This window comes from Vanacampus margaritifer, chromosome 20 (genome assembly GCF_051991255.1).
Source record: "Vanacampus margaritifer isolate UIUO_Vmar chromosome 20, RoL_Vmar_1.0, whole genome shotgun sequence".
In the NCBI taxonomy this organism is placed as follows: domain Eukaryota; kingdom Metazoa; phylum Chordata; class Actinopteri; order Syngnathiformes; family Syngnathidae; genus Vanacampus; species Vanacampus margaritifer.
The window spans coordinates 10203565-10224681 of NC_135451.1; the positions used below are offsets into that span (position 1 = coordinate 10203565).

Below are 21117 nucleotides of genomic sequence, written 5' to 3' on the forward strand. Positions count from 1 at the left end.
TTAAAAAAGATGTTTACTTTTTCCAAACACAAACAAAAAAACTTTTATTTCAGAGTTGTTGTTTTTTAACTTTCACTCTAATAAAGTAGTATTTTTACACACACGCACCGGCGACATTGTACGAAACATGCCCATTGATTTTCACTTGTGATTCATTAAAGATGACAAAGACAAACATGAATGAATCATTAAGCTTCTGTGTGCTTTTCAGTTTTCCAAATGTAAACAATTGAGGTATGAGACATATCGATATGGTCAACAATGTAACGAGCAAACAAATGACACAGGAGTTACCAGGCAAAATGACTTATTGGTGGGCGATTTGGGACCCTAATCTACTAGAGCGCTAAATTATCTTGCAAGTGAAAGAGATAATTTGTATATGGACTTCAAACTGGTTTCCAAAGATTTTGAATAAATGCACAAACGGCTTTCCACAAGACAGCTGCTGCTCCTGTACTAAATAGAAAGTTACACGTTTGTCATTTTATGAAAACACAAAGCTGCCCTCTGGTGGACGGATTAAGTAGTTTGAATTGAAAGCTAGTCATCCAAATGATGTTCATTTCTGTATTGTAATTTCACCCCCCAAAAAATCCCTAACTTTAATCTCAGCCGAGTGTGCAGGATAATAAAACCACAGACAAACTTCGGTTTTTATTTCAGCACTTTTAATAGTTACTCAGAGAGGCACAAATATAATTTACAGGGCTAGCGTCTCTACGTGTGCTCCCCACAAAGTGACTTCCGTTTCCAGCCAGTGCGGGCAGGACGAGAGCAGAAACACAAACAGCTTCTTCACCTGTCAGAAAACACACACACGCACGTGCACGCACACAAACACACGATTCTGCCGCTCGCCTTATAAAGCCGAGGCTTTTTTCTTCTTCCTTTTTTCCCTCTTTAGAGAAACTGCAACGTGTTTCCGCGAGTTTTTTTTTCTTCTTCTACGTCTTCAAGCCTCCGTGACATATTTGAGGTAGATAACATTCTCCAGTCACCTCTCAGTTCCCACTGAGTTGTGTAACAACACACCTCCGCCACCCCCGACTCTTTTGCACCATCTTTTTGTTCACGGTGATATGATTACAAATTTAGTGCCACTGAGCTCAGTGACAGAATTAAAAACGAAAATAAAACTTTCATAACGTGACTTTGGTGTTCATTTCTCAATGACTTCTTTGTGAGGCTAAAAATGAAACATTTTCAAACTGTTATCCTGCTTGCTTTCAGTTTGTTGTTGTATCGTTGACGTTTGCATTTGAGGTGGGTTTAAAAAAAAAAAAAGTAGCTGTCTTCATTTACACATACTTCCTCCTTCCTGCCTCTTTTGATAAAAATCAACAGACACGCAAAGTAACACAAGTTCAGTTCACGTAAGAAAACAATCTAGGGAGACCATACGACAACAACTGAATAAAACACAAGAAAACAAAAAAAAATGTGAAAATGACCACTGGACTCGCAAGTTGGCCATTTTACAGCAAAGAACTGCAGGAAAATACAACTTTCATCACTTAAAAAAAAAATACTGCTAAATGAAAGAAACTGCGGAGAGACCTGTGTGTGACATGGCGATATTTTGTTTTCAAAATTGCAACAGTTCAATTATTTTTTTTTTTTTGTAACACTTGAAGAAATATTTAAATTTTGTGATTGCTAATGTTTTTATTTATTTTATTTTTTTTTAGGGGGGGGCAACGTTAAGACTTCCACAGTTTCTTTTTAAATTATTTTGGCACTTTCTCTTCCAATCTATTGATCTAAAACAATCAGGTGCTCAAAGCTTCTAGCAATTTTGTCAGGTAATATATATATATATTTATTTATTTTTTGTGTGCAAAAGTCTGTCAGTGTATGTATGACGTGACATTTGTGCTTACTTTTGAAATGCAGTGAGGGCCGATGATGACGCAATCCACTAAAGGAATATGAATGCGGAAAGTATCAGCCACTTTAGATGACGTGAGTATGTTTGCGTGTAACAAATAGCTTACGAAGAGCCAAAAAAGGGGCGGGGTCACCGAGGACACAAAATTCGCTTTTTGCGCCTTCCAGAGTAAAGAGACTTACGAGGTTCGACAACAGCACAGTCAACAGTCAGGTTCGGAACATGACGACGACGACGACGGGGGGTGGGGGGGGACAAAATAACCTCGTCACGAGTTGAATGAAAAATATAAAGTGTCTATGCTCTATTGTTTTGTAGCGCGACCTCAAGTGGGTGCACCGTGCTCGCTCGCTTAAGAGCCCGCAAAAAAACCTTCCCTCCTTTCCCAAAGGACTTGCTGACGAACCATCAATCACTACCGATTGCGCCATCCCATCGTAAAAGAACCCCATTTAACGTCCGCCCCTTCAAAATAAATGCCTGTTGATAAATATACGAGGCAACGGCCCAATTTGCAAAATGGGGCGGGAGTTGTTGTTTTTTTTTTTTCCCATCCCTTCCTCTAAGAGTAAATGGTGATAACTTCCCGTCCACCGCCTCGGACTAGCAGGACTCGGTTGAGACCTTCAAGCAAAACCTCGAGGAACTCCATATCTGAGAAGGAGGAAGTGAAGGAATGCAACGCACAAAATATATATATATATATATTCAAATAGAATATCCCCCCTGTGTAATTTAATTTGATGTGACTTAATGTGCAAAAAAAAAAAAAAGGATACAGTTTTCGTCTCCTCCTCGGTTCTTGGGTGGTCCGGGCATGTTGAGCAGAACCAGGTGGGCTCCCTGCGACTTGTTGACCACCACCTCGTTCAGTTTGATGGCCGTGTGCATGCGCCGGACGTTGGTCTGGTTCCTGGTTTTCACGAGAGTAAGTGAGTACATTTGATTTCATTTTAACAGTACAGCACTTTTAAGTGCTCTTCAAGGGGAAGTCAACCCCCAAAATTTCTTTCTTGTTTTCGTCGTTTTTATCCATTTCAGGTAACAAACAATTACGGCTAAGTTTGAAAACAGGTGAGCCATAATTGGTTGCTACCTGAGCCCTGAGCAACTGTGATGTCATTTTCGGTTGCCAGCGAGTGGCAAAATGGCCGCCTCCCTGAGATGGATAAAAACAGACGCATTTTGCTGCTTAATTCATATTCCACAATGAGGTGGCAAACCCAGGTCCAGAAAGTAAAAACCCTGCCACAGTTTGGCTTTAGCCCCAGGTGTTAGCTAGCATCATGGGCTAAAGCTAAACAGTTTGGCATTAGCCTCAGTTGCAAGCTAGCTAGCTTCCATGGTGCTTATTTACCTTTTAGGGAGCTAGCTAGCTAGCTAGCATCATGGGCTAAAGCTAAACTGTTTGGCTAGCAAGCTAACTCTCTAGCTAGCTCCCATGGTGCTTGTTTACCTTTTAGCTAGCTAGCTAGCTAGCTACCGTCATGGGCTAAAGCCAAACAGTTTGGCTTCAGCCCCAGGTGCAAGCTAGCTAGATTCCATGGTGCTTGTTTACCTTTTAGGGTGCTAGCTAGCTAGCTACCATCATAGGCTAAAGCCAAACAGTTTGGCTTTAGCCCCAGGTGCTAGCTAGCTAGCTCCCTAGCTAGCTCCCATGGTGCTTGTTTACCTTTTAGGGAGCTAGCTAGCATCAAGCGCTTAAGTCAAACTGTTTGGCATTAGCCCCAGGTGCTAGATAGCTAACTCCCATGGTGCTTGTTTACCTTTTAGGGAGCTAGCTAGCTACCATCATGGGCTAAAGCCAAACAGTTTGGCATTAGCCCCAGGTGCTAGATAGCTAACTCCTTAGCTAGCTCCCATGGTGCTTGTTTACCTTTTAGGGAACTAGCTAGCATCAAGCGCTTAAGTCAAAGTGTTTGGCATTAGCCCCAGGTGCTAGATAGCTAACTCCCATGGTGCTTGTTTACCTTTTAGGGAGCTAGCTAGCTACCATCATGGGCTAAAGCCAAACAGTTTGGCATTAGCCCCAGGTGCTAGATAGCTAACTCCTTAGCTAGCTCCCATGGTGCTTGTTTACCTTTTAGGGAACTAGCTAGCTAGCATCAGGGGCTAAAGTCAAACAGTTTGGCAGGGTTCTTACTTGTTTAGACTAGTGGGTGCTCATAAAACATATTGTAAAGATAATTTTTCGGTTGACTTCAACTTTATGAGCTATGTAAAATACAGTCATAGTCATACATTTAAAAAAATACCAAATCAAAGAAGACAAAAGGTTTATAAGTGTGAGATGTACAAGTGATCGCCACCAAGTACAGTTGTGGCCATTTTGTTTTAACGGCAACTAAATTTTCTAGTTTTGTCATTAGAGTTTAGAAATGTAGGAATTCCTTAAAAATTTACAATGTTTGCTGAGTTCTAAAAACGAGTCAACATTGCAAATGGTCACATTTAATTCAATTCAAAATAAACATATATTCTTTAAATACTGTCTGTCAAACCAGCAAAGTTAGTCAATACAGTGGCTGCCAAAAAAACGTTTGGCCTCAACTGTGTGTTAGTGATGGTCGGCTTCAAACAAACAAGCACACAAACAAAAGTAATTTGAGTTTTGACGTCAACACCTGCTAATGCAAACAAACACCGCTAAACAATTACATGGAAATGACGACACGTAAACAAAATTCTGCTTTCCAATGTAGTGAAAGAAATAGTTTGCCACGTTTCATAAAATATCGTTACATTAGGGTTAACTCACTGAGTATACTTTTACATTTACTTCACTAAATGCGAGATGGAAAGCCCAATTTTGCTAACAGTCATATTTTGATATGCAAGTTAATCATGGTATAATCACACACACACACACATGCAATCTTAGGTCCAATAGAATGCAACTTACAAGCTCCCCCACTCTCTAGAAGGACAAAAATGGGACAGAACAGAGACAGGCTTTAGATGCAGCTAAAATCAGTGCAACTATGCAGCTAATTGCTACGCAAAGCTTGGCTCGTCTGTGAGACCCAGCGAAGAAGATCCCTCTCTAAGTGTGGTGACTTGACAATAATAGACAAGGAGTTAGTCCTCATTAGTGTGCACGTGGGCTGGGGGGGGGGGGTAGTCATGCACCAAATCAAGGCAGACGTGCGCGCACGCTCACCAGTGCAGCCTGAATGCATTGCTCATGCCATGCAAATGTTCATTTGATTTTTTTTTAAATTTATTTATTTTTTACTATCGTCGTGACCACACAAGCTGCTTTGGCAGCAGCAATGAGATTTGGCCGCGTCAGCCAACAATTGCACGAATAGTGCTGTTGAGTTCATTCTGTTTTTAGCAAAGTGGGCTGGTACCAGGTCTTATTTCAAGGGGAAATTGTCATTAATTTCATGGCATTTTACGGAAAATGGGATATATAGGCCTTTCTTTAAAATGAGCTGTCATGAGGAAATTGTCTGTATCAAAAGTAATAGTGGTATCGGTACTTGGTATCGGTGACTACTCACAAATCTTACCTACTGGTATTGATCAGAAAAAAATTGTGATATTGAACGTCTTTAGCTAAATATAATGTGTATGCATGATCAGAGGCTATTTTTTCTTTTAATTGGAGTTGATCCACATTTCTGCATTTGACAGGAATGAAAACGTAACATGGAATGATCCAATTTGACAATTTTGGATGCTTAACCTAAATATCACTTTAACACATATCAGATGAGGCTGTAATTTGACAACGATGATTTTCTCTTGACATTGCACGACATGAAACTGTTTGAGGCCTCATCATCAGCTACAGGCAACTTACGGCTTCATGTTGAAGAGGTCTCGCATGGGCACGTTGGAGTTGCACTCGCGGTTACGGTTGCGCTCCGTAAAAAGCTTGTCCTTGGTCCAGGTCATGTGAACCCGGTCGGGGGCAATCTCGGACTTGTCGTTGATGGAAGCGTGGGAGGCCGTGTTTCGGTCGTGGATTAGCTGAGCCTATTGGAGAGTGGAGAAAGAATAACGTATGTGGATGGTCGGCAGGCGGGACGTAGGAATGAGAATAGAGGACATGTGCAATTTGGAGAGAACATAAATGATGAGAAGTTGAAAGGATGGCGGGAAGATTGGATGATTGCCCACAATTCAGAGATGGTAACCAAGGGAACAAACACAAAATGGCAGACGTATTGAAGGAATACAAAACAAAGGATGACAGTGGACCACCATACAATATAAAAGAAACAACACGAGACAATGGGCCACATTCACTAAAGTTATTTTCTTATTTTCCACCCAAAAAAAATTTAAATAAGAAATGTTGTCCACAATAACAGTGTCCTGACAACTAAAGTACATCATTGTCATGGTTCGGTTCTGTGGGGGTTGGATTTTTGTTTGTTATGGGTGTTCTTGTTGTTTTTGTCTGTGGTTGGTGTTTTTTTTTTTATCGTATGTTCCTGGTTTCTTCCCTTGTCTCGTTATGTCTAACCACGTCCACCTGAGTGTGTCTTCGCTTTCCCAGGTGTGTCTCATTAGTGTTGTACCAAGTCGTCATCGCCACAGCCAACCAAGTCGTCATCGCCACAGCCGACCAAGTCGTCATCGCCACAGCCGACCAAGTCGTCATCGTCACAGCCAACCAAGTCGTCATCGTCACGCCAAGTTGTCACAGCCGACCAAGTCGTCATCGTCACAGCCAACCAAGTCGTCATCGTCACGCCAAGTTGTCACAGCCAACCAAGTCATTGTCGTCACAGCCAACAAAGTCGTCATCGTCACAGCCAACAAAGTCATCATCACCACAGCCAACCAAGTCGTCATCGTCCACAGCCAACCAAGTCGTCATCGTCACGCCAAGTCGTCACAGCCAACCAAGTCGTCATCGTCCACAGCCAACCAAGTCGTCATCGTCCAGAGCCAACAAAGTCGTCACCGTCACGCCAAGTCGTCACAGCCAACAAAGTCGTCATCATCACAGCCAACAAAGTCATCATCACCAGCCAACCAAGTCGTCATCGTCCACAGCCAACCAAGTCGTCATCGCCCACAGCCAACCAAGTCGTCGTCGTCACGCCAAGTCGTCACAGCCAACCAAGTCATCGTCGTCACAGCCAACAAAGTCGCCATCATCACAGCCAACAAAGTCATCATCACCACAGCCAACCAAGTCGTCATCGTCCACAGCCAACAAAGTCGTCATCGTCACGCCAAGTCGTCACAGCCAACCAAGTCATTGTCGTCACAGCCAACAAAGTCGTCATTATCACAGCCAACAAAGTCATCATCACCACAGCCAACCAAGTCGTCATCGTCCACAGCCAACCAAGTCGTCGTCGTCACGCCAAGTCGTCACAGCCAACCAAGTCGTCATCATCACAGCCAACAAAGTCATCATCACCACAGCCAACCAAGTCGTCATCGTCCACAGCCAACAAAGTCGTCATCGTCCACAGCCAACAAAGTCGTCATCGCCACGCAAAGTCATCATTGCCAAAGCCAACCAAGTCGTCATCGCCAACCAAGTCGTCATCGTCCACAGCCAAGAAGCCACAGCCCCAGTCATGTCAAGTCACTCCACAGTCAAGTCAAGGCAAATCAAGTCCTGTCACGCTCGTTCCAGTCATGGCGACCAGTTTACTCACGTCCCGTCCAGTCATGGCGACCAGTCCTGTCACGTGCCGTCCAGTCATGATTGTCTGCTCACCTTTCTTTATATGGTTAATAAAAGTACCATTCATTGCACTTGATTCCTGTTTCCCTGCATTTGGGTCCACCCTCCCTCATCCACTCACGTTCCCTCATGACAATCATGATGACAAGTACAGGCAGGTGTAAGGTAAAATGGGGCAGTCTGTGTACAATATAATGGACAGTATTGACAGGTCAAGTTAGTATTTAATTACTTAATATAGATTTATAAAAAATCATACATTTGAGATTCTATAGAGGTCAATTTTGGTAACAATACTGTCCATTCTTTGGTCAGGGGTATTTTGGGATGGTGTGAATGTAGGTTGGATATAATACAGGCTTGGGCAGCATTCACGGGGGGTGACAGGTTGGTATTCACAAAGCACCACAGAGCTCTTGCGTTAACTTTAGAACTGTAGCCAAAGATTCCACTTTGTGAAGCCGGCCGGGGACACTAATCGTGAAGGGACAGTGTGGGGGTTGACAAAATCCACTACCTCATCCTCCTGCGTGTCCTCCGTTGGAGAGGACTGCCGGCTGAGGCTCGCGCCCTCGGCAGGACTTTGGTTCTTCCTCCGGATTGAGTTACGTGATTCGTCAGTGATACTCTGAATCTGAGTAGTGCGGCATAGCCCCCGAAAGGTGATTGCAGATAAAAAGGAAATGGGACCAGCTGTCAAATGAGTGCCACGGATTGCGATGATGGTCATAACGTTCGGACCTTTTTAACTGATTGTAGTGCTAGATGATCTCTATATATATATCTTAATAATAATAGGAGGTGATTATTAGGGCTGGGTTTGAATAATCGATATCAAATCGATTTTCCTTTACGAGCCTGATATGGATTCATAAAACCCATGAATCGATTATTTTAATATCTTTTTTTTCTCATGAATTAAAAATAATTTTTTTAGGCTGTTACTGTTTTCTTGAAATGTATTGTTGTTTATATATATATAATGAAATATATATATATATATATATATATATATATATATATATATATAATGAAATAAAAAAAATTTAAAAATAAGAAAAATTAAAAATATGGACAAGACTAAATTTGTCTAACATCTGTTTAACTTATAACAGAGAGAACAGAATTTTCAGTTTTATTCAAATTAGGGTGATGCAAAAATGAGCACACCCCACTGAAAGTCTCTGGAGCAAAGCCCAAAAAGCCTAAATTTTAGACTACACACTTCTACAGCTTAGTCTAATTATTCATTACACAGGTGTCAAGCAGACTGTTGACTACTATAAATAGGTGTTAATTAAAGAAAACAATTTCCCATTTCATGCTGTTAGCAATCGCACCACACGGAATATATATATATATATATATATATATATAGTGATTATAACACGTTACTTTCATTCATAAACTGAATCATTTAACCAGTTAATGCCTCTGTTTTTAAATTGTGCTAAATTAATAAAATAAAAATTTAAATTTAAATCAAATTGGGAAAAATCTCAATCCAATCGAACTGAATCGACTCGATTGAGGAAATTAGAGTCGATACTCAGCCCTAGTGATTATTGATAGAGTTAGAAAACTGTAAAACGAGTAAAAAAAAAAAGTGACAGTGGGCGGTACCTCTCGCTCCCTCTCAGTCTTGGATAGCTGCATCTGTTTCAGCATCTGCGACCTCTGCTCCATCACTAGGGTCTTCTCATAGGTGAAGGCTGAGATGTCATTATCGTGCTGCACACAGAAGAGCAATGATGGCCTTTTCAGTTTCAATCACATTTCCTCTGTTCAGTTCAATGGCTGATTACTATTACTATTGAAAAAGTCTTACCATTTCCACCACTTCAACCTCTGCGTTCAGCCGCAGGTGATAAAGGAACGTCTGGAGATCTTTTTTCATCTGTATGCTGTTGTCATCCATCTGGGCCACGGTGAAAATGCGCATCTTGCACTTTCTCCACACCTGAGAAAGAGGTGTTGAAATGTATTCAATGGGCTTTATTTTATTTTATCCATCCATCCATCCATCTATCTTTCTATCTATTAGGAGTGTTAGAGAAAATCGATTCGGCGATATATCGCGATATTACAGCGCACAATTCTCAAATAGATTCAATATGCGGCCGAATCGATTTTTAAACATAAAATTTTTAGGAAAATATTCAACAAAATGTCTTATTTAGCGTTAGGATTTACACATTAAGCATGGAAGAATGTTTTATTAATGGAACATTAAGCCTTAATATTTTTTTAATTTCAGTGCTGTTCAAACATGAAACCGACTGTTAAATGCAGTGGCTCAGTTATAAGCCTGGATTTTCAGATAAATATTTACATTTTTATACAAATCTTACAGTGTACAAGTACAAGTTTACCGATTAGTATTTTCTAAATTTGCGTAAAAAATAAATAATTTTTTTGCAATAATCAATTTATAGATTCGTATCGGGATTAATCGGTATCGAATCGAATCGTGACTTATGAATCGTGACACGAATCAAATCACCAGGTACTAGGCAATTGACACCCCTACTTACTATCTATCTATCTATCCATCCATCCATCCATCCATCCATCCATCCATCTATCTATCTATCTATGTGGCTAGCTATGTGGCTAGCTATCTGGCTATGTGGCTAGCTATCTGTCTGTCTGTCTGTCTGTCTGTCTGTCTATCTATCTATCTATCTATCTGGCTAGCTATGAGGCTAGCTATCTGGCTATCTATCTATCTGGCTCCGTGGCTAGCTATCTGTCTGTTTAACTATCTATCTGGCTAGCTATGTGGCTAGCTATCTGGCTATCTATCTATCTGGCTATGTGGCTAGCTATCTGTCTGTTTATCTATCTATCCATCTATCTATCTATCTATCTATCTATCTATCTGACTAGCTATGTGGCTATGTGGCTAGCTATCTGGCTATCTATCTATCTGGCTAGCTATCTGGCTATGTGGCTAGCTATCTGTCTGTCTGTCTGTCTGTCTATCTATCTATATGGCTAGCTATGTGGCTATGTGGCTAGCTATCTGGCTATCTATCTATCTGGCTATGTGGCTAGCGATCTGTCAGTCTGTATCTATCTATCTATCTATCTATCTATCTATCTATCTATCTATCTATCTATCTGTCTGTCTATTTCTTAGTTTTTATTCGTTATTTATTTATATTGTTTATGTATTCATTTTATAAGCTACCTTGTGCTGTCGCAACAGGAAAGGCAGCAGCATCAACAGGCCTCCGTCATGAACCACCCACCACACGTCGATGGTCCCCTCACCGAGGCGGTCTTGGTTAGTGGGGAAGCTGTCCACGTTCTTAGCTACTAGCAAGGCCTGGTGGGCAGATGTGGTCTCCCGCACTGTCTCTGGACAGACAGCAGGATGATCACATTTAGTTCCAAATTCCGATGCCATTTTCGCTGTCTGGCTCCGTACCTATGAAACTCTTCCACGATTGTGGGTCATTGGACTGCTTCCAGGTTCCCGGCCAGGCCATTAGGACCGTGTTATGCTTCATGCCTCCCAACCCGGCAGATTGGATAAGATGAGAGACTCCATCTCTGAGGTTGGAAGAAACGACAACATGGCAGAAACCCTTTGTCCGCTCTGCTGTCATGGAAGACTTTATGTTCTGGAGTGAATTGCAGAAAAAAAAGAAAAGGAAAAAAAGGATGTTAAACCAATTAAAAGTGTATCAGAACGCATGGAACCACACTGCCCCTAAGTGGCCAAATCGTGTACAACATGGACAGTGCTCCCAATAAAGGCACACGCAAACTAAAATCATTTAAAAAAAAAAAACGTATTTGGGGACATTTAAAATCAATTCTGAATCATACTAAATGAGAATCTATTTTTTGGGGCACACCCTATCCTCTTTCGCTGTTGATATTCTTTTATACCTGCTCTGCCTTCTTTGCTTCGGCTTCTTTGGTGAGAAAAGTCCCTTCCAATACATTTCCCACTATGGTTAGGCCTTTCCCCGCCTTCAGCTGAGAGGTGAACGACAGCAGGCGAGGATGCTTGACCGCTTGGTCTGAGTCCAGATTCAGCAGCACCAAACACTGAGGCCTGGGATCATTGAAAGAAGAAATATACATACGGTAAAAGAGCCGTAAACATGTCCATATAAATGTTCATCAAATCAGTCTATTAAATTAGATATTGAAGATGAGATTACTGAAATTCACTCCGGGTCTATTTGTGTCTCGATTTTTGCACAGAATCTGACGCCCACAGTGTTAACTTAGAATTCGCCGTACCTCCAGTTCTTGGTGTGTGGGGGAGCCTCCTCAAGACGAATGAGGGCAAAACGGGCTGCGTTGAGTGAAAGGCCGCGGATGCCGTCGCCCCATTCCTTCTCGGCCCTGGAAAAAAGCATGCAAATAATGAAATAGAATTCATGTTTAGCCTCACATTTGTGTAAATGGTGCCAGGAGTCTTATCACATGTCAGGCGATTACAATTTTTAATCGTAATTAATCGCATGACTGCAATAGTTAACTTGTGATTAATCGCAAATTTTATATCTGTTCTAAATGTACAATAAAATGTTCAATAAAATATGTTTCCAAAGTGTTCATACTCTTGTTAATATAAAAGTGGAAAAAATGTTCAACTAACAGAAATATGATGTTTTAGTCATCGATATGGTACTTTCATAATAATTCATAAAATTGAGTTAAAATTAAAAAGATTTACTGCACTGTAAAAAAACAAATGTGATATTGATTTGTGTTGAGGTCATTTTTCTGCCACTAGATGGCATCATTGCATTTCTAAGACCTTGGTGACAGCTCAGTGCATTTTTCTTTTTTCTAATCTTTAACATGAAGTAACTTGTAAAATTCTGCACATTTTTTTAAATTGTAAAATACATACTTGAGCCTAGTCTCAACAAATATATGCATTATTATTAAATTTATTACTGCAAAATTTTGACGTGGACATGTCTGCTGTGTTGCAACTGGAATTCCAACAGTACAGGCTTTTCAAGCAAAGGGCGGTCATCAACTGTACATTAAAAAAAATTGTAGCGTTTAAGGAACTTTAAATGAACACACTAATTTTGACAACCCTACACAAAACATACCATAAACATATACAGCATTAGAGCCCGACTGATTAATCGGGGGCAATTATCACCCTTCGAAGCAATTGGGCAATTTGGCCAAATGGCTGATTATTTTTCGCTTAAAATGTTATCGAATATAACCAAAACTTCCGACGCTGTGAAAGTACCCCGAATGCACCATTTTGTTTGCGTAGCATTAGCAACTAGCAAGTGCGTAGCATTTGTTATTGTGGTTATTCTGTTGTCCCTAAGCGTCCTTTAAGCTGTTTAATGACACCCCAGTTGGAGTTAACTGTCAAACTAAACACACGGCGTTAAGAATTACATCCACTATATGTTTAAATACAAAACATGCTAGCCTAGTGCTAATGCTAAAATCGACGGGAGGATCCCATTCAAATGCTAACAGGAAGTTAGCTTCAACTTCGGGAGTGTTTTCCCTTCAAATAACGAATAGTCACACACAAATGCTGTGGGAACACATACCCACAGGTAAGAACACTTCACAAAGGCACAAAAGCTTCCCAATGCGTGAAAAACGAGTTATTTTAGTAGAATTTAATCGCAACTTTCTTAGCTGTACTCACTTTAAGTGTGTACAACGTGGATGCATGGCACCACACTGCCCCCAAGAGGCCAAAATATATATATGCATTACGTTTAGATTTTTTAAATAATCGTCAGATTAATCAGTAATCTGTATTTTTTTCTGCGTATTGATCGGGCCCTATACAGCATATCAGTACACATTATAACATTGTGCTCATTTAGCTAGCTAGCTAGCATCAATGGCTAAAGCCAAACTGTGGCAGGGTTTTTATTTTCTGGACCTGGATTTGCCACATCTGCTCATGATCTAATTTTGACCTGATAAGAAGCTCAATATGTTTTAGCATCAATGGCCAAAAGTGCTAGCTGGCTAGCTCCCATGGTACTCATTTAGCTAGCTAGCTAGCTATAACAAGTCATTCTCACCCTCTGTATTCAATGTATTTGTAGATGCAGCCAGCGATGACCATGGCAACAATGGCATAATACCAGGACGAAATGAACATGAGAGCCAGGCACAAGCTCATTCCCAGAAAGGACAGAGCCCTGTGGAAGAAGAAACAATTAACAACTCACATTCACTAATTACAAAATCCATCTATTTATAGAACAGTGTCATGAGTTTGCCTCATTAGCGGGCAAACCAATAAACCCCTTTTCGGAATGGACAGCTGAGAGGCTTAAAACTGGAGTAAAAATGATGACATTCTCGGGACACGAGGGTGTTGACTGGAATGTTGTGCAGGCTTTGTTGTGGAACTAATCTTAATGGGGGATGAGTTTGTGTCTGAGTACGAATGAAAGTGAAAGGGGCAACACATCATTAGGAACATAGCTCACTAACTTTTCCATATTGTAGGCTAATAATAGATCACTGACCAGTGGTAATATTTGAAACGTGGTCTCCAATTTGGTGTTCGCAGTAAAGTTTGAACCGCACATGCCAGGTTGACAAACAGGTAGCACATAAGGAAAAACCTGTCGGAAGATAACAGGTTAAAATATTCATGAATAATATCATCATTTTTTCAAGGCTAGCATAAAAAAAAAATACCCACATGGAGAGGATCGGAGCCACGGCATCCAAAGAGGCGATCAGAATTCCAATCTCACAGATCGCACCGGTCAGTAGGAGAGCCCAAGTCGGTTCTCCATTGGCCTTTCCGTGACCAAACACCTAAACGGCAAAAGGGCTTTACACTCTGCTTTGACTGCACACGGGTCCGAGTCTCACCTGTAAGAAAGGTACGATGCCGTCTCGTGCGATGGCTTGCAGCAGGCGGGGTGCGCCGGTCAAACTCTGGAGTCCGGCGCCGCAGCAAGAGAAGAAGGAGCCGATCACAATGACCCAAGGGGAGGGCCAGGATAGCGTGCCGATGACGAGGTTGCCTTTGACAGAGTCGCCAAACCTGCGGGAAAAATAAGCTTAACGTAGGAATACCAAGTACTGGTAGTCAATTTCAACTTCTTTTTTTTTCACTCCATCTTTGTTATGAGCGTTTTGTCTCATGACCAGAGGTGGCAAATCCAGGTCCAGAAAGTAAAAACCCGGTCACAGTTTGGCTTTAGCCCCAGGTGCTAGCTAGCTAGCTAGCTCGCATAGTGTTCATTTAGCTAGCTAGCTAGCATCAATGGCTAAAGCCAAACTGTGGCAGGGTTTTTACTTTCTGCAAAGCAGAGGTGGCAAATCCGGGTCCAGAAAGTAAAAACCCTGCCACAGTTTGGCTTTAGCCCCAGGTGCTAGCTAGATAGCTAGCTCGCATAGTGCTCATTTAGCTAGCTAGCTAGCATCAATGGCTAAAGCCAAACTGTGGCAGGGTTTTTACTTTCTGCAAAGCAGAGGTGGCAAATCCAGGTCTAGAAACTAAAAACCCTGTCACAATTTAGCTAGCTAGCTAAACAAGCACCATGGGAGCTAGCTAGCTAGCACCTGGGGCTAAAGCCAAACTGTGGCAGGGTTTTTATTTTCTGGACCTGGATTTGCCACCTCTGCTCATGACCTCATTTTGACCTGATAAGAAGCTCAATATGTTTTAGCATCAATGGCTAAAGGTGCTAGCTAGCTAGCTCCCATGGTGCTCATTTAGCTAGCTAGCTGGCATCAATGGCTAAAGCCAAACTGTGGCAGGGTTTTTACTTTCTGGGCCTGGATTTGCCACCTCTGCTCATGACCTAATTTTGACCTGATAAGAAGTTCAATATGTTTTAGCACGTTTGCCTCATAGTCAAAGAGTTCTCGTTTTTGGGCCTCTTGTCCAAAGTAACCTCGGATAGGCTGAATAAATCAATCTTTTAACACAAATTTGATGCACCCTCGCCATGTTTCTGAAATACTTCTAAGCAACTGCGATTGAATTCTCATAAACAAAAAAGCTCTACGTCTAGAGAAAAACACACATTCTGTACTCAACTAAAAGAATGAAGAAATGCAAACTTGTAGATCAAATAAATGACTAATCAGCAGATTTTGACATGTGTGCGTAATATTGCAATGTTTACTTGTCTCGAAGTAAGACACCCTCAATGCAGGCACCAAATAGCACGACACAGGTGACATCTAAGGCAAATTGTTAAGGAAAATACATGATGTCATTACAATCTAAATTAACTCATTCACTCCGAGCCATTTTTACTGAAGTAACCCCCTTCGCTCTCTGCTGTTTTACTTGATTTTGCAAGGCCCACAGTTTAATATTGTGTTCTATTGCTATAAAAACAAGGAAACTACCAAAAGAAAGATTAGAGTCTCTTCTTTCATCAGGACATAAAAAGTATATTTCTATCTGGTTCAGTTTTGCAGCAATTGGCATTAGAATATTGCTAAATGTCATCATTATTCACAAATCTGTTGAAAACACTGAGGAAAAGAGCTTTTTTTTGCAACATGGCCCTGGTTGATCTCTTATACTCCGTTGCCACCCGCTGGCCGTTTTTTGTAACTACTACCATTGCTTTAAGCGACCTCTTCAGGCCAGAGGCTGCATCAAAGCATTCTGTATGCTCTAGCATAAAAAAAACCCCATAAAAAACGTATAAATATGTTTTGGGACCATGGCAATATTTAAAATAGAACGTTTTTATACGTTTTTGGGAGCAAATGAGGTAATCTTCTACACATCTTGGAAGTCTCTCAATATTTTTTTGCCTATTGTGAAAAAAAAAAGGATACATATGACAGAGGTGGTAAATATGGCCAAGATGGTTCCAACTGGGATGGACCTTTGGGCATCCCGCAAATCACCTGATCGATTAGAACCAGCCATGATACCTGAAAGGTCACAAAACCAAAAAGGATGAAATCATAGTAAAAACACAAAGGCCAACGCCGAACAACCTTAAAAATAATAAACCGGTATTCTCACCTGTGACAGAGGGGAAGTAGATCCCGACAAGCAGAGTAAAGAAGGAGGCGATGTCATTGACGACATAGGGCAGGTAGATGTCCTGAGTGGGCTCGCTCCCTCCCACAGATGGCAGCTTCTTGTTTTCAACCAACATAGCCAGCGGGCCATATTCGGACCACATATTTTCTGAAACGGTTTCCGAGAAACAGAAATTCAGAAACATCTTCACGCGTCAATCAAATTCACCAATCACAGTGCAGTGTTCAAACCTGAAATCACCCCACTGATAAGTCCAGGGATGCCTTGAATCTGGGTCACGTTGTTGTTGAGGAAATATTCGTTGCAGGTAGCGTTGAAGTCGGGTCCGCTACAGAACTGCTTCCACAGCTGGGTGGTTGCAGTCACATTATCGATTATGTCCATCTTAAGACACTTATCGAAGTTGTGGTTCTGCAGTGTACGGTTTCCCAGCATGCAAACACTACGACAAGAAAGAATGAAACTCATTGGACGTCACTGAAAGTTTGAAAATGTGAATTTCTACGCACTGATGTAGAGCTGTCAGATTAATCGATTAATCGACAAATAATCAATTATCAAATTAATCCATAACTATTTACATCGTTGTGAGCCATTTTTTTTATTTAAAATTGTCCAAATCCTCTGATTTCAGCATATCAAAAGTAATTGTTCACTGATTTCTGTAGTTCTTCATGAAAGAAGACTGTGTTTAATCAAAATAAGACATTTGCAAACATCTGCTTTTACTTTGGAAAACAATGACTGAACTGGTAGTACAACATCAGTCAATTTTTTAAATCACTATACAAATACGAAGTACGAAATAAACACCAATTATTGGTTAATAAGTATGGAGCAAAATGAAAAATAAATAAATGAATGAATAAAAGTGAAAATAAAAATGGATATTAATTTTTTTAATACAAAAATAAATATAAATGGAAATAAAAACAACAATCTTTTGTGCAAAAATAAAAACGAGATTCAAAAAATAAAATAAAATATCAAAATAAATATATAAATACAATTAAATACTAATTAATAAATGAGGGGGCGGTCCTAAGCATGACTTGGGTTGGGCACACTTAGGACCGCCGCCTCATTTGAATAACATTTCGACCTGACAGAGCGTTTGCAGCATGAAACAAATAAATGTGAGAGCAGAGCGTTTTTATCTTTTGACTCATATTTAATTCTATTTTAAATTTATTTTTATTTTTTGAATCTTGATTTGTATTTTTTTTAACTTTTATTTATGGATATACATATATTTTGTTGTATTGATTTCCATTTATATTAGTTTTTTGTATGTCATTTTTTAATTATATCTGTTTTTATTTTCACTTTTATCAGGGATGTGATTTGACCAAAGTGAAATTATCTGAAAATTTAGCCGGGGGTCTGGGGGCCGCTGGCACCCAGCTATGTCCAGGTATGCTTTTTAAGTACTTTCAATGCACTCACATGACAAAGAAATAGACAAAACAACAGCATAAATTTTCAATGTATATTGAACTATCCCATATAAAATGGCAGTTTTAGTCAACTCAAAATCAGTCACATTCAAAAACATTGGACTGCCTTTGCTTTTAAAAACTATCACTGAGAATATCATCATATCTAACTAATGTGATTACTAAGTTAACACATAAATAATGTTGAAGAGTTCAAATTTCATGAACAAATAATTGTATCATGACCAAATGAAAAGTAACTCATATTAGAGCATACCACAAATGTCTTTGTTATAGCAGAAGATGTTATCTGTCGGAGTCATGTGCATACACAATGAACTACTAAAAAAAAAAAATAAATAATAATAATCGGAATTTTTTTTTTGGGGGGGGACATAAAAAAAGCGGAATTCCGCGAATTCGCGGAAAAATCACATCCCTGATAAATAGTAATCAGGGGGAAAAATGCTTTTGTAATACACTTTAACGCAAAATTAAAATGAATCCAATTCGTCGATGAATCGATCGAATAATTGATAGATTAATCGCTTCTAAAAAATATTCGATAGTAACGGCACTGCACTGGTGTAAGGTCGACTCACGGGAAGTCAGGTGGCTCGAATATGGTCTTGATGACTCCGGCGTAGATGGCAAGGATGGAAAGAATGACGCAAGCCAGGAAGACGAGCGCAAGCTTGTTGACATATTTGACTCCCACAAAGACAACCACGGACATCAGCGTAAGGCAGCACGTGCCGTAGACGCGCATGTTATTCAGGAGGGCGTCGCCTTCATCCTCCTTCTTTTCTGCCACAAAGATGGCCGCCTTAGGCACGATGTAGGTCTGAAGGGGTTACAGGAGACATGTTGCAAATTGGAGCTTGCAAAATGGCTGCTAACACCGAACGCGCGGCGCGCCTTCCTCACCAATAGAATCTCAATAGTACCCAGGATGTACATGGAGCCGGCAAAAGTCGTACCCAGGTAGAAACAGAGACCGACAGCTCCGCCAAACTCAGGGCCAAGTGATCTGGAAATCATATAGTAGGAGCCTCCCGCTGTGGGAAACACGTTGAATTTGAAGTTGGGGAACATTTTCAACAAACTATTGATCATTGATGAATGAGTAGGCATCGTACCTGGCACAACGCCATTTGTTGCAATTGCACTCATGGATATGGCTGTCAGCATGGTCTGGAAGGAAAATCATCTCAAATCAATTATAACTGTCACCTTGATGTTGTCCCTACCTTTTCCATGCTGGCATAATTATATAATACACAAAGTTGGGAGTCTTTTGGTGGGTTAAGCCATCATTTAATCTTAAAGGCTTATGCTCCAAATCGTTAGGATTGGTAACGGATACAAGCTTTTCCGTGAAATCAGTCTTTTGTGTAGCTGACATTTTCATCAGCCATGCCCAACAGAGCTTTTCAAGGAAAGGGCACGAGAGAAACTTAGTTCGAAACTAACTTAGCAGAACAAGAGAGATGGAGGTGAGATAATGGAAAACAAAAAAGTGGAGAGAGAGAGAGAGAGAGAGCGAGGGGAGAGCGGCGAGGACCCGAAAAGCCGTAACTATCCATGACCGAGATAAACCTCCGGCTCTTCGTCGACCATCCGGTTTTAAAACGGCAGACGAGCTGGAGTAAAGCCAATTAGCTGTTAATTTTAACGTTCGCTTCCTCTTAAATCCAAAGCAGCTACATAACGTCGTTTGCACTCTACCGGGAAATACTTGACTTAAGATACCACGAAGAAAAGGAGAAGGAAGTTTGATAACATTAAAAATAATCGGACTCAATATGACAAGGACGGAATATTGTGATGTAGCGTTATTATACTTTCTTTTTTTACATGTATTTTATATTCACTACTTAATCACTCTGTATATAAAAAACAAAAACAAATTTTGGAGTACAGTACAGTAATTTTCCAACTGGGGCAGTTTTTTAAATTTCATTCACTCCCAGCCCTTTTCACTGAAGCAACCCCCTTCTCTCCCAGATGGTTTACTGGATTTTGACAGATTTTGCACGGCCCACAGAATATTGTTCTATTGCTATAAAAATATGGAACCTTACAAAAGAAAGATTTGAGTCTCATCTTTCATCAGGAAAAAAGTATAATTCTATTTGTTTCCGTTTTGCGGCAATTAGCTTTAGAATATAGCTAAGTTTAATCATTATTCACAAATCTGTTGAAAACAGTGGGGAAAAGAGCTTTTTGCAACATGACCCTGGCTGATCTCTTATACTCTGCTGCCACCTGCTGGCCATTTTTTGTAATAACTACCATTACTTTAAGCGACCTCTTCAGTTCGGAGGCTGCATCAAAGCCTTCTGTATGCCCTAGCATAAAAATAAATAAAAACAAAAACGTATAAATACGTCTTTGGGAGCATGGTAATATTTACAGTAAAACTTATTTATACGTTTTTGGGAGCAAATAAGTAAAAGAAGGTTTTGGTGAATGCGCATAGGAAACGAGTGGGGTTCAGTTAAGAACCACTGCTCTATATTATCGTATATGCCTTTAAAAAACAAAAACTAAAAAACATCTGTTTTCGGTTTAACAAGATTCCAAGCATTTCTCATTTAAGGATAAATACAGTAAAATGTTTCGACACTTTGACATTTGCGTTTCCCGTTGCTCTTTTTTGCTCTCTAAAGGTTAGTTGGACTACATTGCACAAACTATGACCTATGAGCACGCAGACCATGTAAATATTACAGAGCACGGGGTCTGAGTAGTGATAATGACCATTAATCTATTTGACTAAGATCGGCCCTTTTTTTATTATGTAATAGTAATGAACCTTTCGAGTGCATGTAATTGTGCAGCGTGACGTTACGTCTCAAACGAGTGTCACAATGATCCCACATTTAAATCTCATAACAAGAGTTTTATCTTTTTCTTTTTCAGGATCTATACATTACACACGTTTTTTTTAAATCTAAAATGTAATTATTTTGTCTGGCGTGGCAATGGTCAAAATGTGAAAGCAATGGTCATGTTGTGTCAGCAAGCAAGCAAGGAGACAAAAAAAAGCATCGCGCTGAGATTGTACCCAAGGTTTCTGCATGTACTTCCCATGATTAATCTGAAGTAATCCATTGTCTGCCGC

General features: G+C 40.3%; 1 protein-coding gene across 6 annotated transcripts in view; it reads right to left on the reverse strand.

Moving 5' to 3' along the window:
• Window positions 1–649: 649 nt before the first annotated feature.
• slc12a7b (solute carrier family 12 member 7b) overlaps window positions 650–21117 on the reverse strand; it is a 47065-nt gene continuing 26597 nt past the window's right edge. For 3 of the 6 annotated variants that reach the window (XM_077554911.1, XM_077554913.1, XM_077554916.1), the window contains exons 5-26: window positions 19130–19184; window positions 18918–19048; window positions 18593–18834; window positions 16785–16996; window positions 16534–16701; window positions 16341–16439; window positions 15671–15728; window positions 14406–14580; window positions 14230–14348; window positions 14051–14149; window positions 13598–13717; window positions 11811–11915; window positions 11451–11619; window positions 10984–11179; window positions 10744–10913; window positions 9379–9510; window positions 9174–9281; window positions 8068–8184; window positions 5700–5875; window positions 4794–4808; window positions 2671–2804; window positions 650–2545 (exon numbers count right to left, since the gene is read on the reverse strand). In XM_077554911.1, coding sequence (XP_077411037.1) covers window positions 2454–2545; window positions 2671–2804; window positions 4794–4808; window positions 5700–5875; window positions 8068–8184; window positions 9174–9281; window positions 9379–9510; window positions 10744–10913; window positions 10984–11179; window positions 11451–11619; window positions 11811–11915; window positions 13598–13717; window positions 14051–14149; window positions 14230–14348; window positions 14406–14580; window positions 15671–15728; window positions 16341–16439; window positions 16534–16701; window positions 16785–16996; window positions 18593–18834; window positions 18918–19048; window positions 19130–19184 — 2892 coding nt within the window. In that variant the 3' untranslated portion in view covers window positions 650–2453. The remainder of the gene's footprint in view (window positions 2546–2670; window positions 2805–4793; window positions 4809–5699; window positions 5876–8067; window positions 8185–9173; window positions 9282–9378; window positions 9511–10743; window positions 10914–10983; window positions 11180–11450; window positions 11620–11810; window positions 11916–13597; window positions 13718–14050; window positions 14150–14229; window positions 14349–14405; window positions 14581–15670; window positions 15729–16340; window positions 16440–16533; window positions 16702–16784; window positions 16997–18592; window positions 18835–18917; window positions 19049–19129; window positions 19185–21117) is intronic. The other 3 variants (XM_077554912.1, XM_077554914.1, XM_077554915.1) reach the window with 3 other exon arrangements.